This window comes from Fusarium venenatum, assembly GCF_020744135.1.
Source record: "Fusarium venenatum strain MPI-CAGE-CH-0201 chromosome Unknown EDB82scaffold_2, whole genome shotgun sequence".
NCBI lineage: Eukaryota > Fungi > Ascomycota > Sordariomycetes > Hypocreales > Nectriaceae > Fusarium > Fusarium venenatum.
In genome coordinates, this window is record NW_027072130.1 from 718,971 (window position 1) to 745,991 (window position 27,021).

Here is a 27,021-nt window from a genome sequence, read left to right on the forward strand (position 1 = left end):
GGAATCTGTAGGTCCAGATGAATTCACTTTTCTTAGGGTTGATATATACTCAGCCTTTCTATGGCCAACTGCAAGACACCGCAACGACGACAAAATATAAGAAGTTAACAACTCAACAGTCATATCAGATACAATGATAAAAGTTCATTTGAATTCGTAACATCTTCTCAAATTCTCCTTCATATCGGTAGCTAACAACAAACAGAAATCAACACATGGATACACATGGTACGTCCAACAGATACCAATAGTCGTAATCCCGACCTGCTATGCCGTATTTGATCTGATACAAGCTGTCAGACAGTTGATGATAAAGATCATAGATGAACGCACCTAGTTGTGTCACATCTCGATATTAACACTTAGCACTTTGTGCCACTGCAAACCCACTCGTCACCCTCCTTCCTGCACTTGCACCAAGCCTGACGCTTCTCCAAGTGAGTCTCGTCCATGAGACTGCGGCCACACTTTCGGCCGCTGCAGATCCACTCTCCGGCAACCTTCTTGCAAGAGCACTGACGCTTCCCAAGCTCAAGGTCCATGGATCGCTTGTCGTAGCACTTCTTGCCGGTGCAGATCCACTCATCACCGACCTTCTTGCATGTGCATTGACGCTTCTCAAGGGCAGCATCGTCTCTCTCGAGAAGCGCGGACTCATCACGCTTGCTGGGGCACTTGGGACCGATGCAGAGATATTCATCGCCAATCCACTTGCAGGAACACTGGCGACGCTCAAGCTCGCCCTCGGGAGTAGGGTTGGCCATGGCGAAGGCGGAGAGGAAGGCGATAGCGATGGGAACGAACTTCATTTTGGCGGTTGGAGATGAAGATGGAAGTGGATGTTCTGGTTGTACTGTTGTATTCGAGTTTGAGTCTGAGTGCTGAAGAAGTTGATGGAATACGGGAGAAATGTGTTGCTTTTATACACGAATGTCTACTATCAAGTTGAGTATATCTCCAAACCGTCACTTAACATTTGATAGCAACAGCAAAAGATCCCAAACATCAAACCCTTGGGTTCAGCTTGTAACCATTTCGGAAGTCGGTCCAGTGATAAGTAGGCACTTTTGCACTGTCTGAACATGGGGGCTATTCCTTCGAGACATAGACGCTAACCCCAAAGTAGAAGGTGAAGCAATCATCAGCCGTCGCCCCCTCAATTTGCTCTACCATTACCGCGTTCTTGGGGCCTGTCATTAGTCGATCAGCGTCGTATCGGATACAAGAGATGCTTAATAGGATTGATCGAGACTAAGCCCACTGATCTTGGTCGAGGCGAGTCCTAGTGGGATTTATGTTTGCCAAGAAAATCCTTCAACGAAACGAGAATAGACCGGTTCACGTTAAACGAAAATAAACTACATAAGTTCTGCTGACGAATTTCTTATTATGGTCTTATGGAGCGAATCGAGAAGGTAACACTCAACTGGACAGGACCACTTGACAGGATCGCCTGTCTGTCATTGTTTGCGGGGCAGCCTCACTGTAGATAACTTCAACGACGTATCGTGTAATAGAAAATAATATCTTACAACAGTATAAGATAGATATAGTGGCATGCAAAATGGTAAATAAATAGTACAGTCAATTCACATATTGCACTTGTTTTATTTTATTTCAATAGGGAGCAGAGCCTCATGATTGCTCCTGAGGATTGCCAAGAGCCACGGAACTATTGAATCGAAGTCGATCTTATCGCTTATCTAAACGCGATCCGTATCGCATAGCTTCCTTCTATGGCTAGACAACTCGATCAGGATTCCAATACTACCATATCTTCAACCTCAACAAATAAGGTCGTTGGTGGCAATTGGCACTAATGAGCCTGTCGATATGAAACGGACCGTCGGGTCAACATCAACGGGAGGGATTGTGAGAACCAAGGCATATCGCGGCTTTGTTACATAACAGCCTCAGGACAAAGGCAAAACTATAAGAAGTACTGTCTTTGTACTGGAAAAGAGGAGAGCAGGACTTTTGATGTTTTTAGAATTCATTGTATGAGCGGCACTGGATATATGACTGCCTCAATTTGTGGTGAGCTGTTAGTCAAACATTCATTACCCGATACAAGATTTTCATGTTTGGTGAGGGCGATTTTCAGAAGACGCTCATTCTGAATAGAACCTCATGGGTTTGCATTAAACTAAATACATTCCTGGTCACCCATCGAGTCTCTGTCTCAGCCACTTTCACGAACCGGTGGCAAAGACAAATTATGGTTCTTGATGATGATATCCCACAAAGGTGACAGCTCTCCATGGGGAAGCTTGTCATCCTCCTTGATACGCCGAATGTCATGAAAGAATCCCTCTTCTTGAGTGCTCATGTTCCTTGGTATCGTTTGCATATCGGGGAAGTTAAAGAATGCCACGATGGACACCTTGACTTCATCACCACTGATGTCAACATCGTGGAACGTCGGCAGGAATTCGTTGGCCCATCGGTACAGTGTTGAGCCACCCATCATGATAGTGCCCTTGTGTCCGGGGAAACGGACAGTGCCGTCGAGGTCATAGACACGGAGTCCTGGTCCGTTAGTGATGAGTGCCGACAGTAGATTGCCGTCTGGGTGAAGACCAATACCGCCTGGAGCACCAGCATGAGGCGTATACTTAATAGCTCGGTAACGAACGGTGCATCGCTGCACGAGGTCTGGGTCGATACCAACAGCCATACTAGTCTCGACCAAAGCACTATCCAAGAAAGACTTGAGACAATGCATAGAATCGCGAATTCTTGGGTCGTGCAAAGCTTGGAGACCGGTGAGGCCATCTTTGAGATCTCCATCGAACTTGGCGATATCCGATTCAGAGTCTAAGAATGGGTGGCCTATGCCGTGACTGGCGAACCAGCAAGACTTTCGCCATACGACCTTTTTGTCTGTTCCTTCATAAGAGAGGGAGTGGTCAAGGTCAGTTAGGTAGGACCCAAGGTCTTGCATGGCTTGCTCGATACGTGCATCCTCCTGTGGTGACCATGCGACTACATGTTCTTTGCCAGCCCTGAAGGCCTTCTGTATCGCCGCAGAACTCTCAGCTGCAGTGTTGATGTGAGCATGGGTGGTTCAACGGGCAATATTTGTTACATACCATCTTTCACAGACGGAAGGTTCTCACTGTTTGAGATTGGTTCGTCAAGACGAAGGTGATGATTTGGAATATTGGAAATTAAGTTTGAGACGGACATGATTACTTTGAAGATTGACAGATGAGAGAATATGGTTGAGGCGAATAAGTGAATTAGTAGACCATTTGGTCATCGAACCTTGTTTATGTAGCTGTGAACCTGACTCCATCACACTGCATCACATACGTGTTTTGTCTTGGACAATGTCTCACTATATTCGTATCCCTTCCGATTGACTTTTAACCCCATATTCACACCGCGACGATCACGGAAACACTAATGACGCCACAACTGAACCTTGGCCTTCGGGATCAGCCGTAACCATAGTAGCGGTAGCACATCCCGCCTCTACCGCGTCTCTGAAATCTCACTAACTACCGTGTCGATGCTGTCCATTGACAAGGATCGTATATGCACATCCTTGCTCATAAACAACTTTGCCAGTTTTGGACAATGGGCCTCCATTCCTGCAGCTAGCTGTTCCTTCGAGGGTGGTTGATCATTTTCTGACATTCCGTATTGGAGAAGCCAGACTTGCTTGTCTGAGGTCGTCAGAATCAGCTTTGAGCTCGTAATCGTAAGCATGTACTCACCACTTCTCAGGCTCATCTCCCATTCCCAGCGGTGGATATCGTCCATATTTGAGAACCGATCCCAGTCACCAGGAGCTGCCAGGATGATGATCTGAGATACCGTAAGGAAGGTCTGAGCTATTCTCTTGGTCACCTCTTTGGGTTCTGCGCTCCTGATTATTTGATGCTGGTCGAGCCATATACGGCGACTACTCTTCTGGATCATCTCGGCGACCAAACGTGCCATGACTCTGCCCCGTTCATAGAGATCTGGTGATAGCCATCTGTAAAAGATGATATAATCATATTCGTATGCCTGTCTGACATTGATGACTTTTCCTTCTGTTAGTCGTGTTATGATTTCGATGGGATTGGGACTGACTTGGAAAATATTTGGTGGAGGGAATATGGGCTCCCACGGCGATAGCTGACTCGACACTCAACATCGTGACATTCGCAAATGTTGGCAGTAATACTTGTATCACAGTAGACGTGTTTTCCAAGCTTCAAATATTAATCAACATGAAAATCTCTTTTAGTTCGTGGCCATCGGGTGGGTTCCCGGCTTCTTTCTTATACCCAAGTCTCCTTCAACCCTTGCTTAACCAAGTTGAAGACCACTGAGCGAGATCGTAGTACGTATGTAATCTGACTGACTTTCCAATTAAGTCTCCGAGAATGTAGATGCGTTCCGGCACCATCTCAATACCAGCTCCACCAAGCTTGATTCAGGCGACCACAATTGCAGATCCAAGGGAACACGGCATTTTCTTGTTACTTGACATCATTCCAACCCCTCGTCTCCCTCGCTATGACCCTTACTAGTAGTAGCGGCGGTCAAGGCTTGCAATAGCCTGTAACCTTGCAGTGTCTCAGTTGCACACGACCATATTCTTCTTCCAGCTTGATGCTGTCTAATTTGCGGACGCTAGAGACACCACTTTCAGCTACTAGAGATGAGCCTTATGCTTGAATGTAGGTCTTTTCCGAATTGGTATTAGACAGTGTAGCGGATCTGCTCCGGCTCCCCAGTACCCATGTATTGGCTTTTGAATACAGGCCAATAGATCTTGAACGGCTAGCTGGTAGTTACCGTCACTTGCTGGTTACAAGTAAAGATCGGCAAATCTTCCCGGGTGGCTGGCTGAGGGGTTGATCGATCTAGTGTAGCCCCGGCACTTGCCAATGGGATGTCTCCTGGGTACACAGGCTCCGGCACGTAGGATGATCGGCTAAGATATGATCTTCGTGGCTACCCTGAACATAAACAATATTGACCTCAACGCGCTGCGGAGTGGAAACAAAGATGCGTAACTGTAGCCTCAACATCGTAAACTATACCGCTACAGCTGACTGTCAGCAAAGCATTTGGCAGCACAGCACTCTTGGTCCTTTGAATCGAAATTCGGTATAGACTTATAGATAACGATATTTAGCGATTGTTGCATTACATAGATCTGGGGAAAGTCTTCATTTTAGGTTGGTTATTCCTGAAACTTTATTCAAGTAATTATAGTTGGAACGTAAAAACATATTGGCATTTTCAGAATTGCTAAATGTTTTTTCAAACTGTTTCCGAGTTCTAAATAGACAAATGATCAATCGCTTTCCGTAAGTAGTCTCCAGTATGATGTCGAAACAGCACACAATATATGCCTCTCAAAGACCCTATAGTAATATGATGGTGTCCAATGGCCGTTTTGTCTCGATAATCTTGATCATTTTGACGGTACTGTTGAGGTAGCCGTATCAGCGGTCTCTTGTCAAACGTTATCCACTTGCTAGAAGTACTGTACTTGTCAAAACTTAGGATGACCATGGCTACTCTTGGTACCTGTCTTCTTCAACTAGCGTGAGTAGCTATCTTTTATATCCATCCTCTTCCGACCCTACTGAACCCGAGGTACGTCCATCACAAACATCATTACCTTTTAGCTTCCCCGACTTGGAAGTTTCTGTCAAAGTTAATAGTCTCCCCGAATCATTAAGTTCCACATCATCGCCACCAACCAACGTGGTTCCATCAGTGCGCATGGTGTTTCCCCCAGCATTCGTGATTTTGATAGTCTTAAGCCCTCTTTGGACAAACACGCCGTCACCACCGCATGAGTTACTTGGCAGCAGCTTCCACGATCGTGCTCGAGCTGCTATGGCGCGGAAGACGGGTTGCATGTGCGGCATGCATGCGACGAGGATGCCTACACCACACTCAATGTTGGACCAAACGATGAATCCTTGAGAGTCGGCTGTAGTCATGTAAGAACGTGTGTTTGATTCGTAGGTTTGTACGTACATGTTGAGTTCAATGACCTGTTGAAACCGATCAAGTATGGGATGCGAACACAACTGGCTGCTATGAGGCTATAATGTTGTTAGGGAAGTAACCCATACGATTAGATAGACACTTACAATATTCCAACACCAAAGATAAGCATAACACCGGCTTTCTTTTTTGGCTTGAGACCCAAATGATACAGTTGAGTTAAAGGAAGAACGAACATCCAGACGTCCAGAGCGATGTTAATAGCGGCGTGCGAGAATATGATTGCCGGTATGTTTAATGTAGTGCCCTTTGGTGGGAAATCTTTCCATCCTTCCCATAGTAAGTACACAGGCTGTCGTTGAAGTGCACCACATATGCTGAAGATGATCGTAGTAAGAATATTGAAGCCGATCGTCCACTTGACCAAGGTTCTAAACGTTTGGTCTGGGAAGGTACGTAGGAAGAAGAAAAGGATTGATAGTTTGACGAGGCAAAGACTCAAGACGTATGCATATTGGACGACGAGGAGATACTGCGTCTGTTAGAAGGTGTCAGGATCTCATTCAAGAAACGTACGATGTAAAAGGTCGTGATGGTATTGTCACTGAACAGCCAAACATTATGACCCAAACCTTTAAAGGTCACTTCGGCGGCACTTGTCAGTTTATTACTTAGTAAAACACTGGATGAATGACCTACTCAAACCCATCATGATACATTGGAGAACTGTGAATATCTGATTCAATTAGCATGACTTGGCTTCAAAGGTACCGAGTGCGAACTCACTGCCGCTGCGATGATGGTAATGTCATCTGCTCCCCATGATTGAGTTCGCTGCATTTTGACTACAATACGTGAAACGACCAAAGCAACAACAATGCCGAGGATAGTATACACAAGGCTCCTGATCTTGTGGTCATTGTCAAGTTCGGGTCTACCACATGTTGCTTGTTCAATCTTCAGAAAGTCTACTCGTGGCAAACAAATGGGCGGTTAGCTCCGGCTCTGGGAATGTATTCGCACGCCAGTGTCAATATCATGACAGCTTGGATGAAGAGGCCACTTTACCAAATAGATCTCTCATGCTGCATTGGACGAGCGTACACCCAGCAGCTTCATTGCTGATCACTGTATTACGGCATAATATGTTTTTGTTTCCTTCTGACAATGCCGGCTCATCTACCAATTGAGCAAAGCATTTGAGCTAAACCACCATTAACAAATTGCCAGAGTTGGGAAGATCCTGGGATACCCACAGCACACTCCGGAGCATCTTCCAACTGTGTAGCAGCCGTCGGCTCATTTGCTAAAACGAGGCTGGAAAAAAGGGAATAAGAAAGAATGAATAGTTGAATCGATGTGAATACTCTCATCGTGGTCAAGTAATCTTTTCCTATGAAGTTTGAGGTTAATGAAAGTGATTCATTTATTTGTCAATCGTAGCTAGATTGTCGTCGCCTATGAAAGGAGGGAAGGACAGCTCGTATCATAATGACAGTTTGCCTCTTTAAAGAAATCAGGAACAGAAAATATGGTTCCTGGGGCGTCACGGCACATAGCGTGTTAGACATGCATACCTTGTCCATCGCTCGAGACAACCGGCGATTCGCCTTTCTCTACTAATGATAATTCACCAAGTTTAAATAAGGGTAAATCAAGCCGGCACCAATAGATGATCTAGTTGTTCATGGCTAGTTTTGGAATGTGGTAGCATTCCAGTGTCTCCAGGTTCAGTTAATCCAACCTGCGGAATCTAGCTTGGAATGCTTCTCTTTTTATCTCTTTATTCTTTCCTTACATAAGACCAATAGTTACTAACAGACAGACTAGGTTATGTTAAGTTTATGATAACAAATATATATAGTATCTGATCTCATCATTCTTAAGCATAAGAAACTCAGTGTGAACAAATAGACATACTAATTAGCGCAGAAATGTAAATACAGTGCACTTGTTCACTTCATGCTTAAGTAGGGTAGCTACAGTAAATAAGTTTTAGTATGATATTATCATTCTCCGTTATTCAAATGTTTGTGCTGTAGGAGGCCAACTAAATGGTTAATTCAATTATTAATTTTTGGTACGAGGTAAGGCCGTGAAAACAAATTGGGCATACCTGCATGGTTAATTCGAACAGGAATCTATGACTCGACTTCTTCTCTCTTAAATTAAGTATTTGAATGCTCAAGACGTCAGCTGCAAGACATATTCCGTTAGTGTTTACCAGTGAATGTTAGAAGAAGGCGTTGAGCAGATAACTATATTATAAAAGAAGTAAAAAGTAGAACTAACATGAAAGTGCCCGTTTCTGTGTTGAACAGTCTCTCCAGTAACTCTGGCCTAACTAATGAGGAGCGAGATAACGAGGCTTACTTCTCATCTGCAAGTTCAACCAATATCCAACCCTTCCATCCTAACAAAAACATCATCATACTTAAGCCTCAGAAACATCAACTTTATGCATTTCTAGGGAGAACTTGCATGTAGTCTTGCTGCATGAACAATTGTGACCGTATAGGCAAGCAACATCACGACACTGTAAGCCAGCATTACACACTCCCATCCGGACTTCCCGTCGAAAAACCAACTTTTCCTCCTCCGATAATGGACCATGGGAATACTTACAGGAAGCGTTTGAGCACGACCCAGACAGGTGGTGCAACCGACAATATCGCATGCCGACCTTGCCAACCTTGTGTTTCCAGCTGTCTAAAGCTTGTTGATTGGGTGTTCGAAGAGGGTCATCGATTCTGTGTCCGGCAGAGTTCAACCGCACTGTTTTGGCTGCTTTAGACTTTTTAGAGCTTGCATCCCCCTTTGACCCTACTGTAGACGCCCAGGTCGAAGACGTCGAAACGGATGCCAGTGGCTGTGGCGTTACTGCAAGGTTCTGCGCCGGCGCGACTTTGAAAACATCTTCCATCTTGAAACATTTAAATCGCAGATCACGGAATTCTCGCCCAACGCTAAAACCATGAAGAAGAGTAACTCGATCAACCACGGAATCGTCGTGGACATAATCCTCTAACAGTCGCACATAAGAATTATCATGACAAGCCCCAAAGATGATATGACGGCAAGTAGGGTTTCGGACAAATTGCTTGAAAGAACCTGCCCTTGCGTGAGCCAAGCTAGTTGCAAAGAAGTGAAAGGAGATGTTGCGCTTACCTTGAATCTTCTTATCTGCCCGATCCTTGCCACTTCCAACTAGCACAAAGTCGGTATTCTCGGATGCCTGCGTGAAGTCCTTTGCGAACTCCACGAGATCGCGGGGCGCTTTAATAATGCCAGATGCAACGAGAAACTGGGACAAGCCATGCTCATTGGCATATGCCTTGATGAAAATGGGGTAATTGGCCTCTTCTGGCTTGTTTACTTGAAGAAAGCTGCGAACTCCATCGCGCAAATCAAGGGACGCCTTTTTACCACCGTCGCCGGCGGCGTAGTACTTGTCTTTGAACTGAAACTGGTTAACGAATAGTGGTGTTAAAGATCTACATTGCATACAATATATGAATCGGCATCGGCGTCGATTAAAACTAGAACAAATGAACTGTGCTCCTATAACTGGTCAGGCCAAGTGCAATGTGCTAAGATTGAATCGTACCATGGATTGTTGTAATGCTTCATATTTGGCGCGCGACTTTTCTGCGTCCTGTTGGGAAGAACGCCTCGCAGTCTTTTCAACCTCAAGATCACGGACCGCGTCATCATACCGGCCAACCAAGTCTTGAAGTTGAGTACTCAGGCACTATAACGCATAAGTATTGTACCAAAGCATTGTGGGACAAGAAGAAGTCAAAGTACCTGCAGCCGGGCCAACTGCCCCTTTTCTGCAACTTGAAACGCTGCGAATTCTTCCGCAAGTTTCCCACTCATTGTTGTTGGCCGCCTCTGAAATATGTTGGAACTGCAGGCAGCCTTGCGAATTGAATATCGGATATATATCACCCTTCGCACGTGATCAACGGCGGAAAATTTAAAAATCCTTCTGTAGACAATAATATTCCATGCAACTCTCTCTGTATATCTTTATCGCATGGCTGCCTGCTAGTCATAGTTGTTAAAAGAGTCAGTTATTTCTCATTAGTTAGGAATTACACGAGCAAGTAGAAATCTTCAGGCGCTATAGCAGGTATGATATTACTTCATCGATAAGTTATCAGCTAGGATTCAAAGGAGTAATTATAGACACTTCACGCTGTACTTTCTTCATCAGTGCCACCACTCAATCTGTCAATTAGTGTTGCTGATTCTAAATTATATCTTTTAAGTACTAACAATCAACACCGTGTATCTAGTCTAGCTTGGTATATTCTGACATAGAAGATTATTCTGCTAGATTACTCAAGGAAAAGGTTGTCGTCCAAGACAATGGCTGCATGCTCACCCTTCCATGTTCTGCAACGGTACATAACCACCTTCTTCCACCTTGCCTCTACGTCCCAACATCTCTCTTACCCAACCAACAACACCTCTTCCCAACATCCACCGCTCCGTCTTGTTCTCCTTACCATCCTTCATCGCCATCTCATCCATCCAAACAGGCCTTGTCCACGAGTTAAGCATCAGACTACTAACCACCACCGTCACACTGCTGAACGCCATCGCAAGACTCGCCATGATAGGGTGTACACTAAGACCAAGCGGAAGGAAAAATCCCATCGCGATCGGGAGACCAATAGCGTTATACATACATGCCCATCCGAGGTTGAGTTTAATCCGGCGGAAAATTGTGTGAGTCAGAGCCAAGGCGGCAGGGATGATCATGAGCTCTGTCGGTCTCATAAGTACCACATCCGCTGCCTCCATCGCTACATCAGTGCCGCTTGCCATAGCAATACCCACGTCAGCTGTAGCAAGGGCTGGGGAGTCGTTGATACCATCGCCAACCATACCGACAACCTCGCCAGACTGCTGAATCTCTTGTACAATGGCCTGCTTCTGATCGGGACTAACGTCAGCGAAAACATTTTCGGCATCAATACCAACGACGGAGGCGACGGCGAGTGCAGTAGACCGTTGGTCGCCTGTCACGATAGACGTTTTGATGCCCATGCGGTGCAGCACCGCGATAGTCGCTGCAGCATCCTCCTTGATCTTGTCAGAGAGACATACATAGCCAGTGTAAAGACCGTCGATGGCAACGAAGATGTTGGTGGTTCCAGCGCTGTTGGCAGTGCTCTTAGCCTGTGATTTGACTGCACCAGATGAGAGGTTGAGCTTCTCTGCAGCCTGGACAGAATCCTCAGGGACAACGATACCATTATCTTGCAAAAAGACGAGGTTGCCAACCTGAACCATGTATCGTGTCCGGTTTGTGGAAGCTGGCTCGACAGTCACACTGACACCCTTGCCAACAACAGCTTTGAAGTCTCCGACGCTGCCATCAATAGTTCCCTCAGGACCCATGCCGAGTTCGGTCTTCGCGGCGCCTAGGATCGCCTTGCCGACGGGATGTTCACTGCCCATCTCCGCAAGACCTACGATGGACCACCACAGTCGCTTACTAACATCGCTTCCAGCCCATCGCGGGACGAGGTCTGTGCTGGCCACACTCATTTTACCGTACGTAATTGTGCCAGTTTTATCAAGGACAATCTGCGTGACCTTGGTTATACGTTCCAGGGCAGCGCCTCCCTTGATCAGAATTCCATTCTCAGCTCCAACTCCCGTACCGACCATGACTGCCGTTGGCGTAGCGAGTCCAAGGGCACAAGGACAGGCAAAGACGATGACAGAAATACACAACTTGACACATACCACAATTTTACCACCGCTGTTGTCTTCGAGGAAGATCTCGGGAGGGTGGGACAAAACGTGACATAGGACCATCCATACAAGGAACGTACTCATTCCGAGGATAAGAATCATGGGAACAAAGTATCCGGCCAGCTTATCGGCAAGCTCCTGGATTGGGGCGCGAGCAGTTTGGGCATCTTGAACTAGCTTGACGATTTGGCTTAGTTGGGTAGCATGGCCAGCTCGAGTAACACGGAGGTCAACACGTCCGTCACCGTTGACAGTGCCGGCGATCATGTTATCACCTATAAGCTTGTGAACAGGCATAGCTTCACCTGTAACCATGCTTTCGTCAACGAATGTGGTGCCCCGGACTAGGATACCATCGGCAGGAATCTTGTCGCCAGGCCGGATGACCACGATGTCGTCAACCTCGAGCAGCTCTGTCGGGATGACCTTTTCCTCCCAAGCAGAGCCTCCAGCTGTAGGAGTCCGAGGTGTTCTGGGCGTTGTGGGTTCGGCAGATGACTTTGCCCAGCTCTCTGCTGCCTTTTCCACAGCGATTGGGTCGGCATAAATGGTGGCTGTTGACGGAGCTAAAGACATAAGTCGAGACAAGGCCTTGGAAGTCTGTCCCTTGGCACGGTTCTCCAGCCATCTAGAAAGCGTGATGAAGGTGATGAGCATAGTGCTTGTGTCGAAGATTGTTGAAGGTTTGGAATGAGGCTCAAGAAGGACTGAGATCAACATGGAGAAGACGCTGAAGAGGAAAGCACATGTCGTGCCAAGGACGACGAGAACATCCATCGTTGGCGATCCATGCTTCAGAGATTTGTACCCAGAGATATAGAATCTCTTTCCAATGCCAAATTGAACGGGCAATGTGATAATGAGACACACGCAGTCACCCAAGAAAAGACCAGGAATTAGTTCCAATCTTCCAATGTCAATTGCTGGAAAAGCCATAGGAATGATCATTCCAATGAGAAGGACGGGAATAGCAAAGGAAAGTGAGATCTTGAATGCCCTCCTCCACTCAGTGATTTCGCGTGTTTTGGCTAGTGACTCAAGCTGCGCGTTGTTGTCTTCGCCGCTTGCAACAAGAGCATTTACGCCCTGCGCTTCTATAGCTTCAACGATTCCACGAAGCCCTATGGTTCTGGGCTGGTGAACGACTGTCAGACGGTCCGTACTGAGGCTGAGAGATGTGGATCGGATGCCTGGAACAGCGATGAGGTCTTCTTCCAAGGCCTGGGCAGTAGTCGCATCTTTGCACCCGAAGACTTTGAACTGGACCGTTGTGGTGTCTTCTCCCTGGAAGCTCAAGTCGCGCTGCGTCGATAAAATGGTAGCATCAAATCCGCGATCCTCGATAATCTCGGCTATCTGCTCGGCAGAAATCTTTGTCTCATCGTGCGTGATAACGGCACGCTCCGCCAAAAGGCTAATGTTAAACTTGAGAACGCTGGCCACGCCAGTAAAACCGCCTTCAATAGCCGATGTGCAGGCGCCACAAGTCATTCCCTCCACCGCTAGAGTTGTCGTCGCAGTGGTTGTCGCAGACTCGGATTGACTCGCAGCGCTCTCGTTGGAGAAGTTGTTGTTGGGATTGGGAATGTCTGTCGATAGAACTTCGGCATCAAACCCACGGTCCTCAATTATCTCTTGTATCTTCTCGGCGGGTATGATTCGTGGGTCATGCGTGACGACAGCGCGCTCCATTACAAGACTGACGGAGACTGTCCCGATGCCGTCGACGCTTTTGAAGCCCGATTCGACGGCTGATGTGCAAGAACCGCATCTAGACATCACAATATTAGCTATCAAGAACGAAATAAATGAAGCGATAAACGGCGCCGTCTCACGTCATACCGCCGACCTGCAGCGTGGTTGTTGCCATATGCGCACTTGTGGAAAGTCTGCTGGTACTGGCATTTCTGTCATCGCCATCTTCTGGCAGGCGCATATAGGGTTGGCCCATTGCAGCGACAGCGACTGCAAGCAGTTCGCTCTTGAGCCTACTGCTGGAAATGCGACAATTACTTGTGATGGTGATTCGTTGTCAAAGAGGCAGTGTAATGTCCAGGAATCCTTTTCGTCAGGACGTAGTGGATGGCTCAAAGACTCTAGGCCACTACCATGTAAGGCGCTAAAATGATCTTCAAGCTAACATTAAATCACGGCATTTAGTCTTCATATGGTGTGTTGGCAATTGCCGAGAATCGGACTAAGAAGACCAGCTTCTTCAGGCGCGAAAATGAGGAATGGAAGGATGCGGTTGTGAGAAGGTAAGAAAGAAAACAAAAGAGATGGAAAAGGAAGGGAAAACAGAAAGACCCATGTCGGGAGGGACAAAGACAAAGGCCTGCAAGTAAATTGTGCACTGTAGTGTCTCCCATGCGGCAAGGTTGGACAAAATTGCTGATTCTGGGTGATACGACAAAAGGTCACACACAAGCCGTCTGACAATGGACAATCACGGCGGGTGTAGCTAGACCCTGAGAGGCTACTGAGGTACCTTGTCTGTGCCCCTGTCTCCATATCCACATCTCACCTCAGACCCTTGTGACGTTAGTACTAAGTGAGTTAGGTAGGTAGATAACGGCACCTGGCCTGAAGCGGTAACTCCCCGTTAGCCCATGTTGCTTACTCTTGGTGGTGGCTTGGTCCCTGTCCTACCCGGCATGAACACATACCACCAGTGACAACAACGAGCTCTGCCTCACATGTGCCGGAGGGAGTGAGATGGGATATTCCTCCTTCTGGTGATACCCCGGAGCAAGTAAGACACGGCTGAGCATGCCCACTAATTCCCTTTGTGAAGCATTGAGGCTTATTACATTAAATAATATGTCCCAATTGGACGACTGATATTTGTGATGTTTCGTACGGATTGTTCGACGTTGTACAACATTATTTCTCATTGTATGCTTGTCAAAGGCAAGTCAATATAAATATCCCTTACTTGAGAATTTCTCATCTTGTGTCAACTTTTGCTAAGACAGTTTCACGGCATTCCAGACAATGGATTTCAGCAAGAATATCACCTCACTAGGTGTGGGAGAGTACACTCCTGAAGGCGCTGGACTGGCCGCTGCCGGTGCTGTCATTTTCGTTCTATCATGTCTGGTACTACTTTCGCCGAGAGACAAAATCCCTGTCATCAACAAATATCCTTGGGATTTTCTCTCGATCAAGGCTCAAATTGCCTTTGTCACTAATGCGGATGGCCTCATTAAAGAAGGGTTTGCCAAGGTAGGACAACGCTCTTCTTCCACGCCTTTTTGAAAGACACATGCTGACCACAAAAATAGTTCAAAAACCCTTTTCGCATGATCACATTGGTGGGAGACAGATTAATTCTTCCTGCCGACCATTTTGAATGGATCAGACGCCATGGTCCCCAACTTGATCACCAACCGCTTGTGCGCAAGGTAAAAACACTTACTTTCCGGCCGCTCCATGAACCATTGACTTATATTCCATGTCTAGGACTTCTTTGCAGGTTATGCTGGATTTAATGGCACGGCAGCCATTTCAGACCCCAACAAGCTTTTGGCCAACGTCATCAAGAAAAAGCTCGTTCAGAATCCTCGTAAGTCTAGTCATTCTCATCGCCCTTAGTGTAATCGCGCTGACTCGAGGCTTTCTAGATGTTAGCAAGCTCCACAACAATGTGCAGGAAGATATCTTGGCAGTTTGGCCAGAAGAGCGTGACGGTACGTATTGAGCATGTGCTTAGCTTGTGTATCGTGACCATGAACTGACAACAAGGGCAGTGTGGAAAGCAGTCGACTGGGCTAAGGATGGTCTCAGCCTCATCAGCCGAATGTCCGCGTCCGTCTTTGTCGGCGAGGAGCTATCACGCGACGAGACATGGCAACAAGTTAGCACTAACTACGGAATGACCGTGTTCCTCGCGGCTCGCTCATTGAGAATGTGGCCACGATTCTTGAGACCTCTTGTACAATGGTTCCTCCCAGCTTGCAGGAATTGCAGAGCAGAAGTCAAGCGCGCGCGAGATGTTTTGGAAAAGAACATCGCCAAGAGAGCTGCTAATGGTGAAGAACATGACGATTCTATTACCTGGTTCGATGACATCGCGGCTGGTAAGAGTTATGATCCTGTCGCTGCTCAACTTGGAATGTCTATGGCTGCTGTAGTGACTACCTCGGAGCTGTTGAAACAGACCATAATTGAGATTTGCGCTCACGATCTGATTGCTCCCCTTCGAGAGGAGATTGAAGCCGTGGTTCACGAGTATGGATGGTCTCCTGCTGCGTTGACCAATATGCGTTTACTCGACAGTGTCATCAAGGAGACACAAAGAATGAACTCTGCTGTCATTGGTAAGTCTGAGGAACAATCGCTCTCATTACATGTTAAGGTACTAACATATTATAGTCAATCTCGACCGTCAGGTCCTATCACCAGTCACTCTACCCAACGGCCAGTACCTACCCAAAGGCACTGCTCTCTCCATCTACATGTCACGTCTCCGTAGCCCTGATGTATATGATAACCCAGACAGCTTTGATGCATACCGATATCTGAAGCTTCGTGGGCAAGGTGGAAAGTGGACATATGCTAGTTCTGCTACTTCTACGAGTGAGGATCATTTCGTATTTGGTATTGGTAAACCTATTTGCCCAGGTCGGTTCTTTGCTGTTGCAGAGGTGAAGACGGCGATTGCTACCATCCTACTTGACTATGATGTGCGATTAGCTGAGGGATACACACCCAAGCTTATGCCGTTTGGCTTTGAGTTGTTTGCCGATCCGGGAGTACAATTGGAGGTCAAGCGAAGATCTTAGATTTAGTCAAATTATAACTACACAAGATCTACACAAATATTCTTTTCTCATTCAAAAGCCAATACTGTTGTTAATGCACTCATAAAGCTTCATCGTGAATATCAGTTTTTCTACTGAAAGGTTACTATTTTGGAGCATCTAGTTTCTTCTTGAAATGCTAGAAAGTCTCGAAAAATCATGAATAGCTTCTTCGTGAAGAATAAATTATGACGCGACGAGTGTGCTTTGCTGTCCAATTCTTATAAATTGTAGCGCCATATTCAGCAACTCATAATTCTTGGCAAGATACAAAAGTTAACTGACCAGTCTTTGTCATTGAAGTAGACCTGGATTTGTTACAAATGTGATTAATTATCCAATGGAAGTTGAAGACCTGCAGCCACCGATACTTTCTTTCAGATCTGTCCTGCCAAGCAAGGCATGTCAGAAGGGTAGTAAGCCACATCGCATAGAGCACGAATATTTAACCCAAGTTGTGAAACGACGTTTGAGATTCCCACATGAAACCAGCGTTTGATACCAGCTTCTATCTGTCAGAAGACATGCTTTCCATATCAACAATCATTTGTCATTACCCTTTTGAGTAGAAAAGCTTACATGAGGGATAAAGGCCCAATGTCTTACAAGTCCTCACTATATGCTAATTTGAGCGATTCCTACGTATCACCGTGCACCAGGATCGTCTCTGTGTCTTTTTTCTTCTTCTTTTTTTAGTGCACAAGTAAGCAGAGTGTGGACAGGCCGGCGCTGTCCAAAAATGGTCAAACACCGCTGTAGCGAAGTCCGAGAATCGCACGAACACAAACGTAGTTAGAGGCAGTGCTGAGTCCCACTTTCGGGACTTTGCCGCATATTGCAAGCTATGGGTAGCGCTTAGTAGATTCTCTAGGTCATTCCAGGTAGAGACACAATCGATATATAGACTCTGTCAACATTACCGTTGTGTTATGTCGCATTTGTGTTGTGACTTCTAGTGTTTGGTTCCATTACCTCAAGATCATTATCGGAGATTTTCCCCCTAATCATGGATGACTTCAATATAATCGCTCTCAAGCGTTTTGTGAGTCCGTCGGCGCTGCTTAGCCTCGCTGGTCTTTGGCTCGGTTACCGTGTCGCTCTAGCGCTATACAACATCTCTCCTCTCCACCCACTCTCCAAGTTCCCTGGTCCAAAGATTGCCGCTGCCTCTTATGTGTATGAGGCTTACTATGATTGGATCCTTCAAGGCCGTTATGGCAGGAGGATAGAGAAGATGCATGAGGAATATGGTAAGTATTTTCTACTTCTAAATGAGTATGAGTGACTACTAACAACCATCAGGTCCAATTGTTCGCGTTAGTCCTGATGAACTTCACTGCAGTGACCCCTACTTTGCAGATGAGATCTACACTGGAAAGCCAGGCCGAAGTAAGTCTACCCAACTGCAGCCTTCTGGTCTCAACGGGACACCTCCACTCACATGTCTTCTCTCTTAGTTCGCGACAAATGGCAGCATCATCTCAAGATAGCAGGCGCTGGCCCAGCCTCACAAGCGACCGGCACAGCTGGACCTCACGAACTACATCGTAAACGCAGGGCTGCCCATGCTCGTTTCTTCTCACGTGGACAGGTCCTCAAGCTCGAAGAGGAGGTGTTCAAGTTCGCTGAGCTCTTCATCCAGAAGATGCTGCGGTGGACAGGAAAAGAGGCCTTTGAAGTTAAGGGCGCATTCAACTGCTACACCGCCGATGTATTCTCGCAGTATGCATTTGGAGAGCCCATGGGCTTTATCGCGCAAGAGGGCTGGGAACCTAACTTTGGAACTTGGACTTCATCATTCTTGAAAACTACTTACATGAGTACATAGCCCTTGCTACTATCTTACTTTACAGTTATGCTAACAGACGATGAACAGTGCGCCACAATGCGCTGGCTAGGCGTCTAGCCGATGTCCTCCCTATATTCGCTGACTACATGGGCGAGGATGTCAAGAGGATTATGCACCAGATGAACCATGTCATCCCAGCTTACATCAAGACAGCCCTGGCGAATCCTGATGGCGGCCGTGTCTTTAATGAGATTCTGAACTCCAACGTCTTGCCTGAAGAGGAAAAGAGCATGTTTCGTCTCTCGGGCGAGGGATTTGTTTTTCTTCTCGCTGGAACGGAAACCACTGCGGTTAGTTATTTCGCCATAACCCATAAGTCGAACATTCCCAACTGACTCAACACAGGCTATTCTTACAGTTATGACATTTCATATGCTCCACCAGCCCAAGATCTACGGTCGTCTGATGAAAGACCTCGAAGGTATTGATCCTGACAATCTCAAATGGGCGCAGCTTGAGCAGAGACCCTACCTCTGGGCTCTTGTCCAAGAGTCTTTGAGGCACCAGCCTGGTGCGGCAGGTCGATCGGCTCGTATTGCACGCGAGGAGGAGCTCTTCTATAAGAGTCAAGATGACAAGACGCAATACGTGATCCCGCGAGGCACGCCTGTGAGCATGACAGCCATGATCAACCACTGGGATACACGCCTGTTTCCTAACCCTGATGCGTTCGATCCTGAGCGATGGCTTCTGCCAGACGGCAAGCCTCATTATGCGCTGCAGAAATTCCTCATCTCATTTTCAAAGGGATCTAGAGTCTGCGTCGGCGAGAGGTTAGTTTGATTTATGATTTCCTATTGTCCAATATAGGACATGTCCACGTCGGAGCCCTCATACTAACAAGTTTCTTACAGTCTTGCGCTGTGCGAGGTCTATATCATGGCCGCCCTGATGGCTTTCAGAATTATTCCCAAAGCCGAGCTTTTCGAGACTACGATTGAGGACCTTACGTATGACCATGACTTGGTTGTGTTGCAGACCAAAAAGGGGCATATTTCAACTCGCATCAAGATCTCATGATATAAAAGAGGTAGACTTGTTTTGTCCTGACTAAGAGAGGGTTGCGGCAGTTGCCACGATTTTCGGTGGTTAGTAGAAGAGAACTTGGAACTGTACAAAAGAACGAGAACACGCTAGCGCTAGAGAATTAAAGAAACACGATAGATTCAACTTCATAGTACAAGGAATATAGTGAATGTTGGGAATGTGGTGTTTATTGACGTTAGACCCCAAGCTATTAAACATGATCATATTAAGAATATCCTCTCAAAACTGAGATGATGGTAAAAACACCATTGTTCTCCTTATCACCATTGATTTTCCAAAGTCTGACTCAAACAAAAACGTGCATGAAGGCTTCAAGTACATGGTCGATGAGATCACAACCACTCGTTCGATAGCAGCGGTAGCGGACTCACCCGTACAATTGTGCAGTGCCAAAGAGGAGTATGTCTATGTTTCACTTCGTGATTGACTGACTTAGTTCCGGGTTGACTACACACAAGCACCTATGAAACGTGCACCAGAAGACATCTCACAAACTTTGCAGGTTAGCTACAGACGGCTACGTTTCTGCAACACGAACTACCAGTTTCTCAAGTTTCTGAGCGTCTTGAATCACTGTCTCCTGTTTGTTACCTATATGAATGACAAGATAATTCTGGATGGTGTTTAAGCACTGCAGTTGAGATGTGACATAAGATGCATCGGCGTGTCACAGACCTCCTTTACGCTTTCAAGTCAGTTGATATATTGTTTCATTCTTTATACGTTCCCAAAAGTCTATAAAATTGTCCTGCATTATGTGGTTCGTAAAACATGGCATCCTCCACATCAAGCTGTAGTAGCCATCGAAGCCTTAATCTCCGTCACAACTCGACCTGACCAACCGCCCGGTGGGCTTGTTATGCGCGTATTCTTTGCCTGTGGGCCTGTGGTTCCTGTTTGACGACTACACGAGGCTTCGCGCTCTCCGTCAAGTACGGTCGCTGGCGGGCGACTTCTCTGAAGTAACTAGTTCTGCCATCCTCCTCGACGAGTTCCAATAATCGATCGGCTTTGAAGTCAACCGCAAGACCGCTGAGCCACTCTCCGTCTTCCATCAATGCAACGCTGCAATGCCATGGCGTGGTAAAACCGCTCTTTGTGTTTAGCAGGCTAATGGAAATTTTGTGCTCTCCTGTAGACTGATGGATACTGAGACGCAAATGTTCGGGGAAGCGCGCTTTGACGGCTCCTGCAAAGGACTGATCAAAGAGATGCTGTTAGCTACATGGTCTTGACGGGGGGGTTGGAATGACTAGAAAAGTAGTGAACATGAAACTTACATATCCTCTGATCAAAAGCTGCTTGGCGAGATATTTGACATCCTTCCTGTACTTGGCAGAACTCTTGGCTGGGCCGTAGATGTGCTGAAGGTCTGACTTGAGGAAGCGACAGTACCCCTTATAAGTCCCGAGGGTATCCATATTAGTGGCGATCTCGTGGTCAATGTCGAGATCACCGTCCCGGCCGTACTTGTTGAATAGGGTTCGACGGAAGTTCGTCGCGTTGGCAACATAGGTGAGCTCATTAAGGTCATTGGGCAGGTTCTTGACTGCGACCAAGTCCTGAAGACGGGAGAATGCGAGATTAGAGAAGCCCTTGCTCTGGGCCATGGCTCGTAGCGCTGAACCGTAGCGCCAGGTCTCAAGGTCAGAGATGCCCAGTAAGTCTAGATGAAAAAAAGTGTCAGTGATGTGTCCATAAGTTGTCCACTTTTCTTTGAGTGCGGAATACAGAGGATGACAAACCATTGTAAACGAGGCCATCTGAGATGATCGTCAACTGAGCACCCGGCTCGTAGAAACCAGCAATAGTGGTACACATAGTGTTCAGTCTAGCGAGCGATACTTCTTCGGCCTTGTCGGGCAGGTTACCCAGCACTTTTTCGACCTTGTTGGCTGACTTGAATGGGAATGCTGGCAGACACATAACCACTTTTTGTCGTGTTGTGACAAAGCGGGAGATGATGGCGAGAAACTTGGGTCTGCCCTTGCTGTGGAGTTCTGCGGTGCTGTCGAACTTGTTGAGAGAGTATTCTAGAATGACATCTAAAATCCTCTCCGATATCTCAGAGACTTTGGACTCGATGGGGTCTTCAGTCTTCTCATCTGTGGTGGGAGGGTTTGTCATCTCGGTGCCGAGGCTAGAGCTGGAAGATCTCGTTGACATTGTGTCGTCGAACGAGACTTCTGATGGGGCTATGGTGATCTCTGGTGTCTTCAACTTCGAGACGTCGGATCTAGGGATATCGGCATGGTCTGATGAAACACTTGCCATGTTGGTAGAGGGTTCAGGGTCAACAATAGTGACATTGTGGGGCATTGTGTTGGTTTCTTCCGTGGTATTCAAAGTCTGAGATGCTTTGAGTTCTTTCATATTGTCCTGTGCAGTTTCCAGGTCATCCACAATCTGATGAGGCATTGTCGAAGTTTGCCTACTAAGGGACTCAGTTGAGGCGTCTGTAGTGATGGATGGTATTGATGTCCTGATTCAAGACGTCGGAGGGGTTCTGATGCTCAAATCGATGGATACAGAGACTAGTGTGAATCACTGGGTCGTACTTGTACTAGGTGGGAAAAGCACTGATACAAAAACAAATGATCAGTGATTCCGTAATACAAAGTAAGATTTACGGGACCAGGTAACAGTGATTGTGTGTTGTGAAGTACCTGAATGAAACACCTCCGGCCGGAAACTGTCCCAATTTTTGAGGCTGTGAGAGCTTGGGGCTGAGACTTTGACAAGGATAACATTCAGCTGACGGGCCCGGTACCTTCCCATAGGATCATTGCCCAGTTGGGTAAGTGTCTTAGCTGACGTGTGCACTAGGAGCATTTCCCTTTGGAGGTGAACTAGATCTGGGCATTTCACTTACACCGAGCATGTAATCACAACCTTCGGTTGCGAGGTTGTACGAGTAATCCGGGAGCTTCGATCTGCTCTTAATCATTCTTACGAAGCATATGGTCCGTCATTAATGTTTACGCACTTGCATTTTTGTAACACAAAGTCTTGGAGGATGGTACTTTCGGTACAACTGCGACTAGACAGAGAAGCCTGAAGTGAAGGGTGCAGCACAGAGTCGTCATGATCATGAATTCTTCATGCAGGTGGAAGAGGTGCAATAAAGAACAGAAATGAGCTTGATAAAACCAGAGTTAAAAAAAAACGACAGACAACAAGATTTCATCTATAACAGAATATCATTAAAATTTGCGCAGTAATATTGAGTAGACCAAGATATCCTATTAATGTGTTCCCTATGTTTCCTTCCCATTCCCTATCCCAGAAATTCAGCAAACTGCATAAACTCTTCGTCATTCTTCATTGATTCCAGTTCCTCAGGCAAGGTTCCCAATAGCAACTCAACACCGCCGTCCTCTCTTATCGGCAAGATAAACAAACTCCTGAAGGCCTTGTTCAACCAATCCATCTGGACCCTCACTGCATCGGGTGCATCCAAGATGCCACCTCCGAAGGCCCCAATATCTTTCGCTTGGAAGAGCATCATGTTATTGTAAAGCGAATGTGGGCCGTCTTGAATACCTTGGCCTAGGAACGCCGTTGTGTGGTTGCCGGGGCTGTTGTCCTGAATCGTATGTAGTAGACCAAAGGCATCATGAACAAGCTCTTGATCGATTCGAGTGCGCGCCTCACGGCAGATTTGAGCAATCTTGTAAAGACTGGTCTCGGAAGAGCAGAGTTCCGAGACAGACATGTGCTGTCGGTTCATGATGACGCTGTTGGCCATGTACGTTGGCGGAAGGTGTGCACTGAAGTAGGGTCGGACATCGGTAGGCATCTCGATGATGGACGTGTCATCAGGAGAGGAGTTCTCTGGACGGCGACGAGCCCGGACGGCGGCACGCCAGAAGAAGGCTTGCAGTACATCGGGAAGAGATAGCGATCCTGACCCGCTTTGGCTCTCTGAATCAGCAACTTCGGCAAGCTCGACGCTCTTTTGCAGTCCCTCCAGTTTCTTGGCCGAGATAAGAAAGGTTGACGCGTCTAAGGTGCGACCATCGTCACGAGCCTTGGGTGGCCAGTGCTCACAGGGAGGCAGGCGAGGTGGTTCAGGCAGATTGCGAGATAAAGGGGTCTTCTCGAGCCTGGGCTTCTTGACATGTCCGTCGGCTTCAGATACATTCTTACGCTTGAGAGCCGGGTCGGCATATGGTAAGAAACCCCAAACCTTGGGGTCGATTTCATTCGCTGGCTTCGCGAAACCCTCCACCTCGTACAAGACAGAAAGCATATCACGATTGAGACTCTCTGGGTGCAGCCACTCGGACATAGCAGACTGATTGCCCTGGACAAACTGACAGCTTTCTGCCCATACTTTCAGTGCGATCAGGAGGCCGATGCCATCAAGCGCGTGATGATGAACATTGAAGGCCAGCACGCAACCACCCTCGATAAAATTGGCCTGAATGTTGCACACATCCGCGGGCAGACTGGGAAATGCTGGACACGTAGTCAGGAGCTCATCAGGGTAAGCTGAGGTCAAGAATCCGGAGGCTTTTTGCTCTGCGTAGGATGGTAGGACAGACGAAAGGTCATTGAAGCGCAATTGTCTCGGCTCTTCCGAGGCAGAGATGCCAAGGGCCGTTGAAGGTACTGGAGGTAGACTGAGACGAAGGTCGCCCTTTTTGTATCCAATCTCATGCTCCGAGCAGGGAATAACCTTGCCCGCGAGATCCGGCACAATATCCATGGCGCGAGCTAGACCTTTCTGGAGCACCTTATATGCTTGCTCGAACGAGACATCTGGACAGAGGGGTATGAAGATATTGATGCCCTCGTACATGTTACCGCCGAAGAGGTCCATTGGACCCAGCTTTGATGACTGAACAGCTTTGTGCCGGTTAATGAGTGCACTGATCTTGGCTTCCTGCGGATCTTGTTGCTTCTGTTCAGTCGCTGATGGGGCGGACGTGCCATTCATTGTCATCGCTCTGCGTTCAGCAGCCAATCGTACGACAGTCGCAGCGATGGTCTCAATTGTCGGACCAGCATAGAAATTTCTGGGCGAGAATTTTCCGCCTAGATCTGTAGCCGCCGCAATTGTCTTGGTAGCGCGGAACACAAGCAGTGAGTCAAACCCAAGAGTAAACAGATCAGCATCCACTTGAGCATCTTTGACTGCAGGTACGATCGAAACCAGTATATGACGAACCGCACGAGTAGTCGAGTCCAAGGATGATGTGTCGATAGTGAGCAACCCAAGTGTCGCAGCTCCATCGTTGCTGTCATCCTCTCCTCGTGACTGGTAGAAACGCTCGATGTAGTCAGCGTATAGCGCCAAGGTAGCACGACGCTTAATTGTACGCTTGTCGGTACGGATGAATGGCTTGTCAGCTTCAGAAAAGGCGATGTAGTCCCGGTGCAACTGGTCCTTGTGTAGAGACAGAGAGTTGGCTCTTTCAATGACGGCCCAGATGCTGTTGAAGAGCGCTTCAGCGTTGTCATCGTCCCTTTTGATGGTTGGGTCTTTCAGCTCAATAAGCAGGCCAGCTTGTGGCTTTCCCGATCCAATCTGTGGAACAATTCAATTAGTATTTCTGATCGGCCAATTGCTAAGCTTCTGAAAGGTTGTGGACTTACCATCACACAGCCATCAACAGCTGGGTGCGTTGTGACAAGGGCCTCCGTATCTAGCGGCGAGATCTTGTATCCATTCGAAAGGACCACAACATCATCGCTGCGGCCATGAGAGGCCCAGAATCCCGGCTTAGTCGGGTGTGGAACATACAGATCCTTAAAGTTGAAACTGTCCACATCTTGAAAGGTTTGAAAGAGACCCTGGAAAAGATCTGCATGCTCGTTGCGATGAATCCACTGCTCATAAAGACCAGGCTCGACCATCTTGAAGTCAAAGCCTGACCAAGGGTGGAAGGCAAACCAGTGCCAGTCTTGTCTGTCTACCCACAAGTTGCCGATGAACAAACCTTCCGACGTACCAGTGAGGTTCAAGACGCGAACATGCTCGTTAACTTTGGAGCCTAAGACACTGCTCACGGGTCCTGGAATAGTCAAATCTGTTAGCATACTGATAGACTTGGAAAGCATCAATATCCTGGGACGGATGTCTTACCTCCGGAAGCACAGATGAATTTCGACCGACTCAATTTTGGCAAGATGTCGGGCGCTTCTCCAAGCTCGTCAGTGAGTGATGGAATCATACTCCATATGTCGATCTTGATGTGATCCGCCAGAGATGATATGAGTTCCAGGTTGGGTATCACGTCCCGAGGCCCAAGGACGCAGTGTAGCCCAAATAGTGGTGCTATAACAACGTCCATCAAAATGCCCGCTCCCTTGATTCATGGTTAGCATCATACTGACTCCTTCATTCGAACTTAATTAACTGGGACGGGAAGGTTTCTTACATGGCTCATCGGGAATGTTGAGTACAACGTGTCACCGTCATCCCATCCTTTCGCCCAAGGCTCCATGCCTTCATGGGGAGGCAGAAGCCGGACAGCATCTACGGTACCAATCAGACCGTGTGTCCACTTGATGGGTTTCGACAGGCCAGTTGAGCCCGAAGTATGTAGAATGCAGAATGTGTCGTTGATCGCTTCTTCCCAGGTCTTTGTGTAAGGAAACGGCTTTACATTTTCCATCTGGCTTTCATCTTCAGGAAGAAGCTCGCTCAGCAAAGGTAGCTCCATGGCTTGCATAGAGCGTTGCTGCAAAAATTCTTCCACCAACTGTGTTGGTCTCTCACCGGCGGGTTTGACCCAGATGTTACAATCTGCCGCATCGAGAACGGCTAGAGCGCCCTCAATGCTATTCTTTGGTGAGAGGAACAAGGCCTGTATGAACATGAATGGTTAGACAAATAGATTTTAGATACGCATCTGATATAGAGAAGAACTAACAGTGTGGTTGGCTTTAATACAGGCGAATGTCAACAGAATTTGACGGAGATCATCTAGATATCAGATCGTCAGCTATATGGTCCGAGAACGAGAGCTTAGAGATCCCATCTCATGAGCCCCCGACGCTTCACTATTGGAAAGAAACAACTTACGAGGCCCAATATAACCCACGGAGCGAATCTCAGAGGTCTCTCCCAACTCCCGCTGAAGTAACCATGCTGTCTTGTCTACTGCCTTCGTAAAGGCACGAGCAGATACATGGCGGAAGCCCTGCGATAGGTCCGAAGACTTAGCCCATGAGTAGATGATGCGATCAGGCTCGGCAGAGGCAAGATCGTCCAGAATTTGAGGAATCAATCTGTTCCCGATGGTAGCTCGCTTTGTCTTACCGACAGCCATGGCTGCTAGTATGAGTACGAGTAAGACTGGACTACAGGTGAGGTTGATTTAAGTTTGGATGAACTGGTAAGACAAAGAATAATGACAAACTGAGCTGTGACAACGAAAGAACGTCTCAAGTTAGACAAAACGTAAACTCGTAACACCAGAAGCTAAGAAGCTAGGGATATATCTGAGACTCAAGTCAACCGTATGTATGGGTTCAATTTCGTGCGTATATGAACGACACGGGTGCTATGTGGAGAGATTCGATGTCTTGTTTTCTCACTAACACTACATCTACCGGAATGTCAGGCTGACTAGTTGA

The 27,021-nt window shown here is 47.1% G+C and overlaps 9 protein-coding genes across 9 annotated transcripts; 2 read left to right on the top strand and 7 right to left on the bottom strand.

Moving 5' to 3' along the window:
* Positions 1 to 16: 16 nt before the first annotated feature.
* EDB82DRAFT_494561 (uncharacterized protein) lies at positions 17 to 1,107 on the bottom strand. Its single transcript, XM_025733004.2, has one exon. The coding sequence runs from the start codon at positions 807 to 809 to the stop codon at positions 363 to 365; it is 447 nt and encodes a 148-aa protein (XP_025583954.1). The 5' UTR covers positions 810 to 1,107; the 3' UTR covers positions 17 to 362.
* A 1,075-nt stretch (positions 1,108 to 2,182) lies between these two features.
* Positions 2,183 to 4,147, bottom strand: EDB82DRAFT_459176 (uncharacterized protein; the record flags this gene model as incomplete). The annotated part of the gene is made up of 5 exons (XM_065607862.1): positions 2,183 to 3,039; positions 3,093 to 3,118; positions 3,482 to 3,671; positions 3,723 to 4,034; positions 4,084 to 4,147. The coding sequence occupies 5 exons, from the start codon at positions 4,145 to 4,147 to the stop codon at positions 2,183 to 2,185; spliced, it is 1,449 nt and encodes a 482-aa protein (XP_065464457.1).
* A 1,309-nt stretch (positions 4,148 to 5,456) lies between these two features.
* Positions 5,457 to 6,804, bottom strand: EDB82DRAFT_553701 (uncharacterized protein; the record flags this gene model as incomplete). The annotated part of the gene is made up of 4 exons (XM_065609622.1): positions 5,457 to 5,947; positions 5,995 to 6,062; positions 6,111 to 6,502; positions 6,751 to 6,804. The coding sequence occupies 4 exons, from the start codon at positions 6,802 to 6,804 to the stop codon at positions 5,562 to 5,564; spliced, it is 900 nt and encodes a 299-aa protein (XP_065464458.1). The 3' UTR covers positions 5,457 to 5,561.
* A 1,309-nt stretch (positions 6,805 to 8,113) lies between these two features.
* On the bottom strand, positions 8,114 to 9,870 carry EDB82DRAFT_122196 (uncharacterized protein). The gene is made up of 5 exons (XM_065607017.1): positions 9,772 to 9,870; positions 9,572 to 9,715; positions 9,472 to 9,517; positions 9,133 to 9,424; positions 8,114 to 9,075 (listed from the first exon to the last, which is right to left on the bottom strand). Exons 2-5 carry the CDS (start codon positions 9,676 to 9,678, stop codon positions 8,399 to 8,401), a joined length of 1,122 nt encoding a protein of 373 aa, XP_065464459.1. The 5' UTR covers positions 9,679 to 9,715; positions 9,772 to 9,870; the 3' UTR covers positions 8,114 to 8,398.
* A 480-nt stretch (positions 9,871 to 10,350) lies between these two features.
* On the bottom strand, positions 10,351 to 13,687 carry EDB82DRAFT_473658 (E1-E2 ATPase-domain-containing protein; the record flags this gene model as incomplete). Its single annotated transcript, XM_025733010.2, has 2 exons — positions 10,351 to 13,507; positions 13,572 to 13,687. The coding sequence occupies 2 exons, from the start codon at positions 13,685 to 13,687 to the stop codon at positions 10,351 to 10,353; spliced, it is 3,273 nt and encodes a 1,090-aa protein (XP_025583959.2).
* A 751-nt stretch (positions 13,688 to 14,438) lies between these two features.
* Positions 14,439 to 16,580, top strand: EDB82DRAFT_494568 (cytochrome P450). Its single transcript, XM_025733011.2, has 6 exons — positions 14,439 to 14,961; positions 15,021 to 15,140; positions 15,199 to 15,301; positions 15,360 to 15,425; positions 15,486 to 16,055; positions 16,111 to 16,580. The coding sequence occupies exons 1-6, from the start codon at positions 14,731 to 14,733 to the stop codon at positions 16,518 to 16,520; spliced, it is 1,500 nt and encodes a 499-aa protein (XP_025583960.1). The 5' UTR covers positions 14,439 to 14,730; the 3' UTR covers positions 16,521 to 16,580.
* Positions 16,581 to 17,432: 852 nt separating this feature from the next.
* Positions 17,433 to 19,590, top strand: EDB82DRAFT_535020 (cytochrome P450). Its single transcript, XM_025733012.2, has 6 exons — positions 17,433 to 17,788; positions 17,841 to 17,927; positions 17,996 to 18,358; positions 18,415 to 18,677; positions 18,733 to 19,160; positions 19,242 to 19,590. The coding sequence occupies exons 1-6, from the start codon at positions 17,545 to 17,547 to the stop codon at positions 19,405 to 19,407; spliced, it is 1,551 nt and encodes a 516-aa protein (XP_025583961.1). The 5' UTR covers positions 17,433 to 17,544; the 3' UTR covers positions 19,408 to 19,590.
* A 421-nt stretch (positions 19,591 to 20,011) lies between these two features.
* On the bottom strand, positions 20,012 to 22,305 carry EDB82DRAFT_494574 (Pyoverdine/dityrosine biosynthesis protein-domain-containing protein). Its single transcript, XM_065608485.1, has 3 exons — positions 21,180 to 22,305; positions 20,715 to 21,100; positions 20,012 to 20,633 (listed from the first exon to the last, which is right to left on the bottom strand). Exons 1-3 carry the CDS (start codon positions 21,850 to 21,852, stop codon positions 20,292 to 20,294), a joined length of 1,401 nt encoding a protein of 466 aa, XP_065464460.1. The 5' UTR covers positions 21,853 to 22,305; the 3' UTR covers positions 20,012 to 20,291.
* Positions 22,306 to 22,633: 328 nt separating this feature from the next.
* EDB82DRAFT_535022 (uncharacterized protein) lies at positions 22,634 to 26,991 on the bottom strand. Its single transcript, XM_025733014.2, has 6 exons — positions 26,468 to 26,991; positions 26,316 to 26,368; positions 25,821 to 26,249; positions 25,526 to 25,748; positions 25,036 to 25,454; positions 22,634 to 24,967 (listed from the first exon to the last, which is right to left on the bottom strand). The coding sequence occupies exons 1-6, from the start codon at positions 26,712 to 26,714 to the stop codon at positions 22,712 to 22,714; spliced, it is 3,627 nt and encodes a 1,208-aa protein (XP_025583963.1). The 5' UTR covers positions 26,715 to 26,991; the 3' UTR covers positions 22,634 to 22,711.
* Between the last annotated feature and the right edge of the window lie 30 nt (positions 26,992 to 27,021).

Coding starts and splice junctions, on each gene's coding strand:
- EDB82DRAFT_494561 (XM_025733004.2), bottom strand. CDS start 809: ATGAAGTTCGTTCCCATCGCTATCGCCTTCCTCTCCGCCTTCGCCATG.
- EDB82DRAFT_494568 (XM_025733011.2), top strand. CDS start 14,731: ATGGATTTCAGCAAGAATATCACCTCACTAGGTGTGGGAGAGTACACT. Junction 14,962..15,020: donor TTAAAGAAGGGTTTGCCAAG/GTAGGACAACGC, acceptor CCACAAAAATAG/TTCAAAAACCCTTTTCGCAT. Junction 16,056..16,110: donor AATGAACTCTGCTGTCATTG/GTAAGTCTGAGG, acceptor AACATATTATAG/TCAATCTCGACCGTCAGGTC.
- EDB82DRAFT_122196 (XM_065607017.1), bottom strand. CDS start 9,678: ATGATGACGCGGTCCGTGATCTTGAGGTTGAAAAGACTGCGAGGCGTT. Junction 9,518..9,571: donor AAGCATTACAACAATCCATG/GTACGATTCAAT, acceptor ATAGGAGCACAG/TTCATTTGTTCTAGTTTTAA. Junction 9,425..9,471: donor CCGATGCCGATTCATATATT/GTATGCAATGTA, acceptor AACCAGTTTCAG/TTCAAAGACAAGTACTACGC.
- EDB82DRAFT_535020 (XM_025733012.2), top strand. CDS start 17,545: ATGGATGACTTCAATATAATCGCTCTCAAGCGTTTTGTGAGTCCGTCG. Junction 18,359..18,414: donor CTTGAAAACTACTTACATGA/GTACATAGCCCT, acceptor GACGATGAACAG/TGCGCCACAATGCGCTGGCT. Junction 19,161..19,241: donor AGAGTCTGCGTCGGCGAGAG/GTTAGTTTGATT, acceptor AGTTTCTTACAG/TCTTGCGCTGTGCGAGGTCT.
- EDB82DRAFT_494574 (XM_065608485.1), bottom strand. CDS start 21,852: ATGCCTCATCAGATTGTGGATGACCTGGAAACTGCACAGGACAATATG. Junction 21,101..21,179: donor AGATGGCCTCGTTTACAATG/GTTTGTCATCCT, acceptor TTTTTCATCTAG/ACTTACTGGGCATCTCTGAC. Junction 20,634..20,714: donor AGCTTTTGATCAGAGGATAT/GTAAGTTTCATG, acceptor CTCTTTGATCAG/TCCTTTGCAGGAGCCGTCAA.
- EDB82DRAFT_535022 (XM_025733014.2), bottom strand. CDS start 26,714: ATGGCTGTCGGTAAGACAAAGCGAGCTACCATCGGGAACAGATTGATT. Junction 25,749..25,820: donor CAACATTCCCGATGAGCCAT/GTAAGAAACCTT, acceptor CCATGAATCAAG/GGAGCGGGCATTTTGATGGA. Junction 25,455..25,525: donor ATTCATCTGTGCTTCCGGAG/GTAAGACATCCG, acceptor TGACTATTCCAG/GACCCGTGAGCAGTGTCTTA.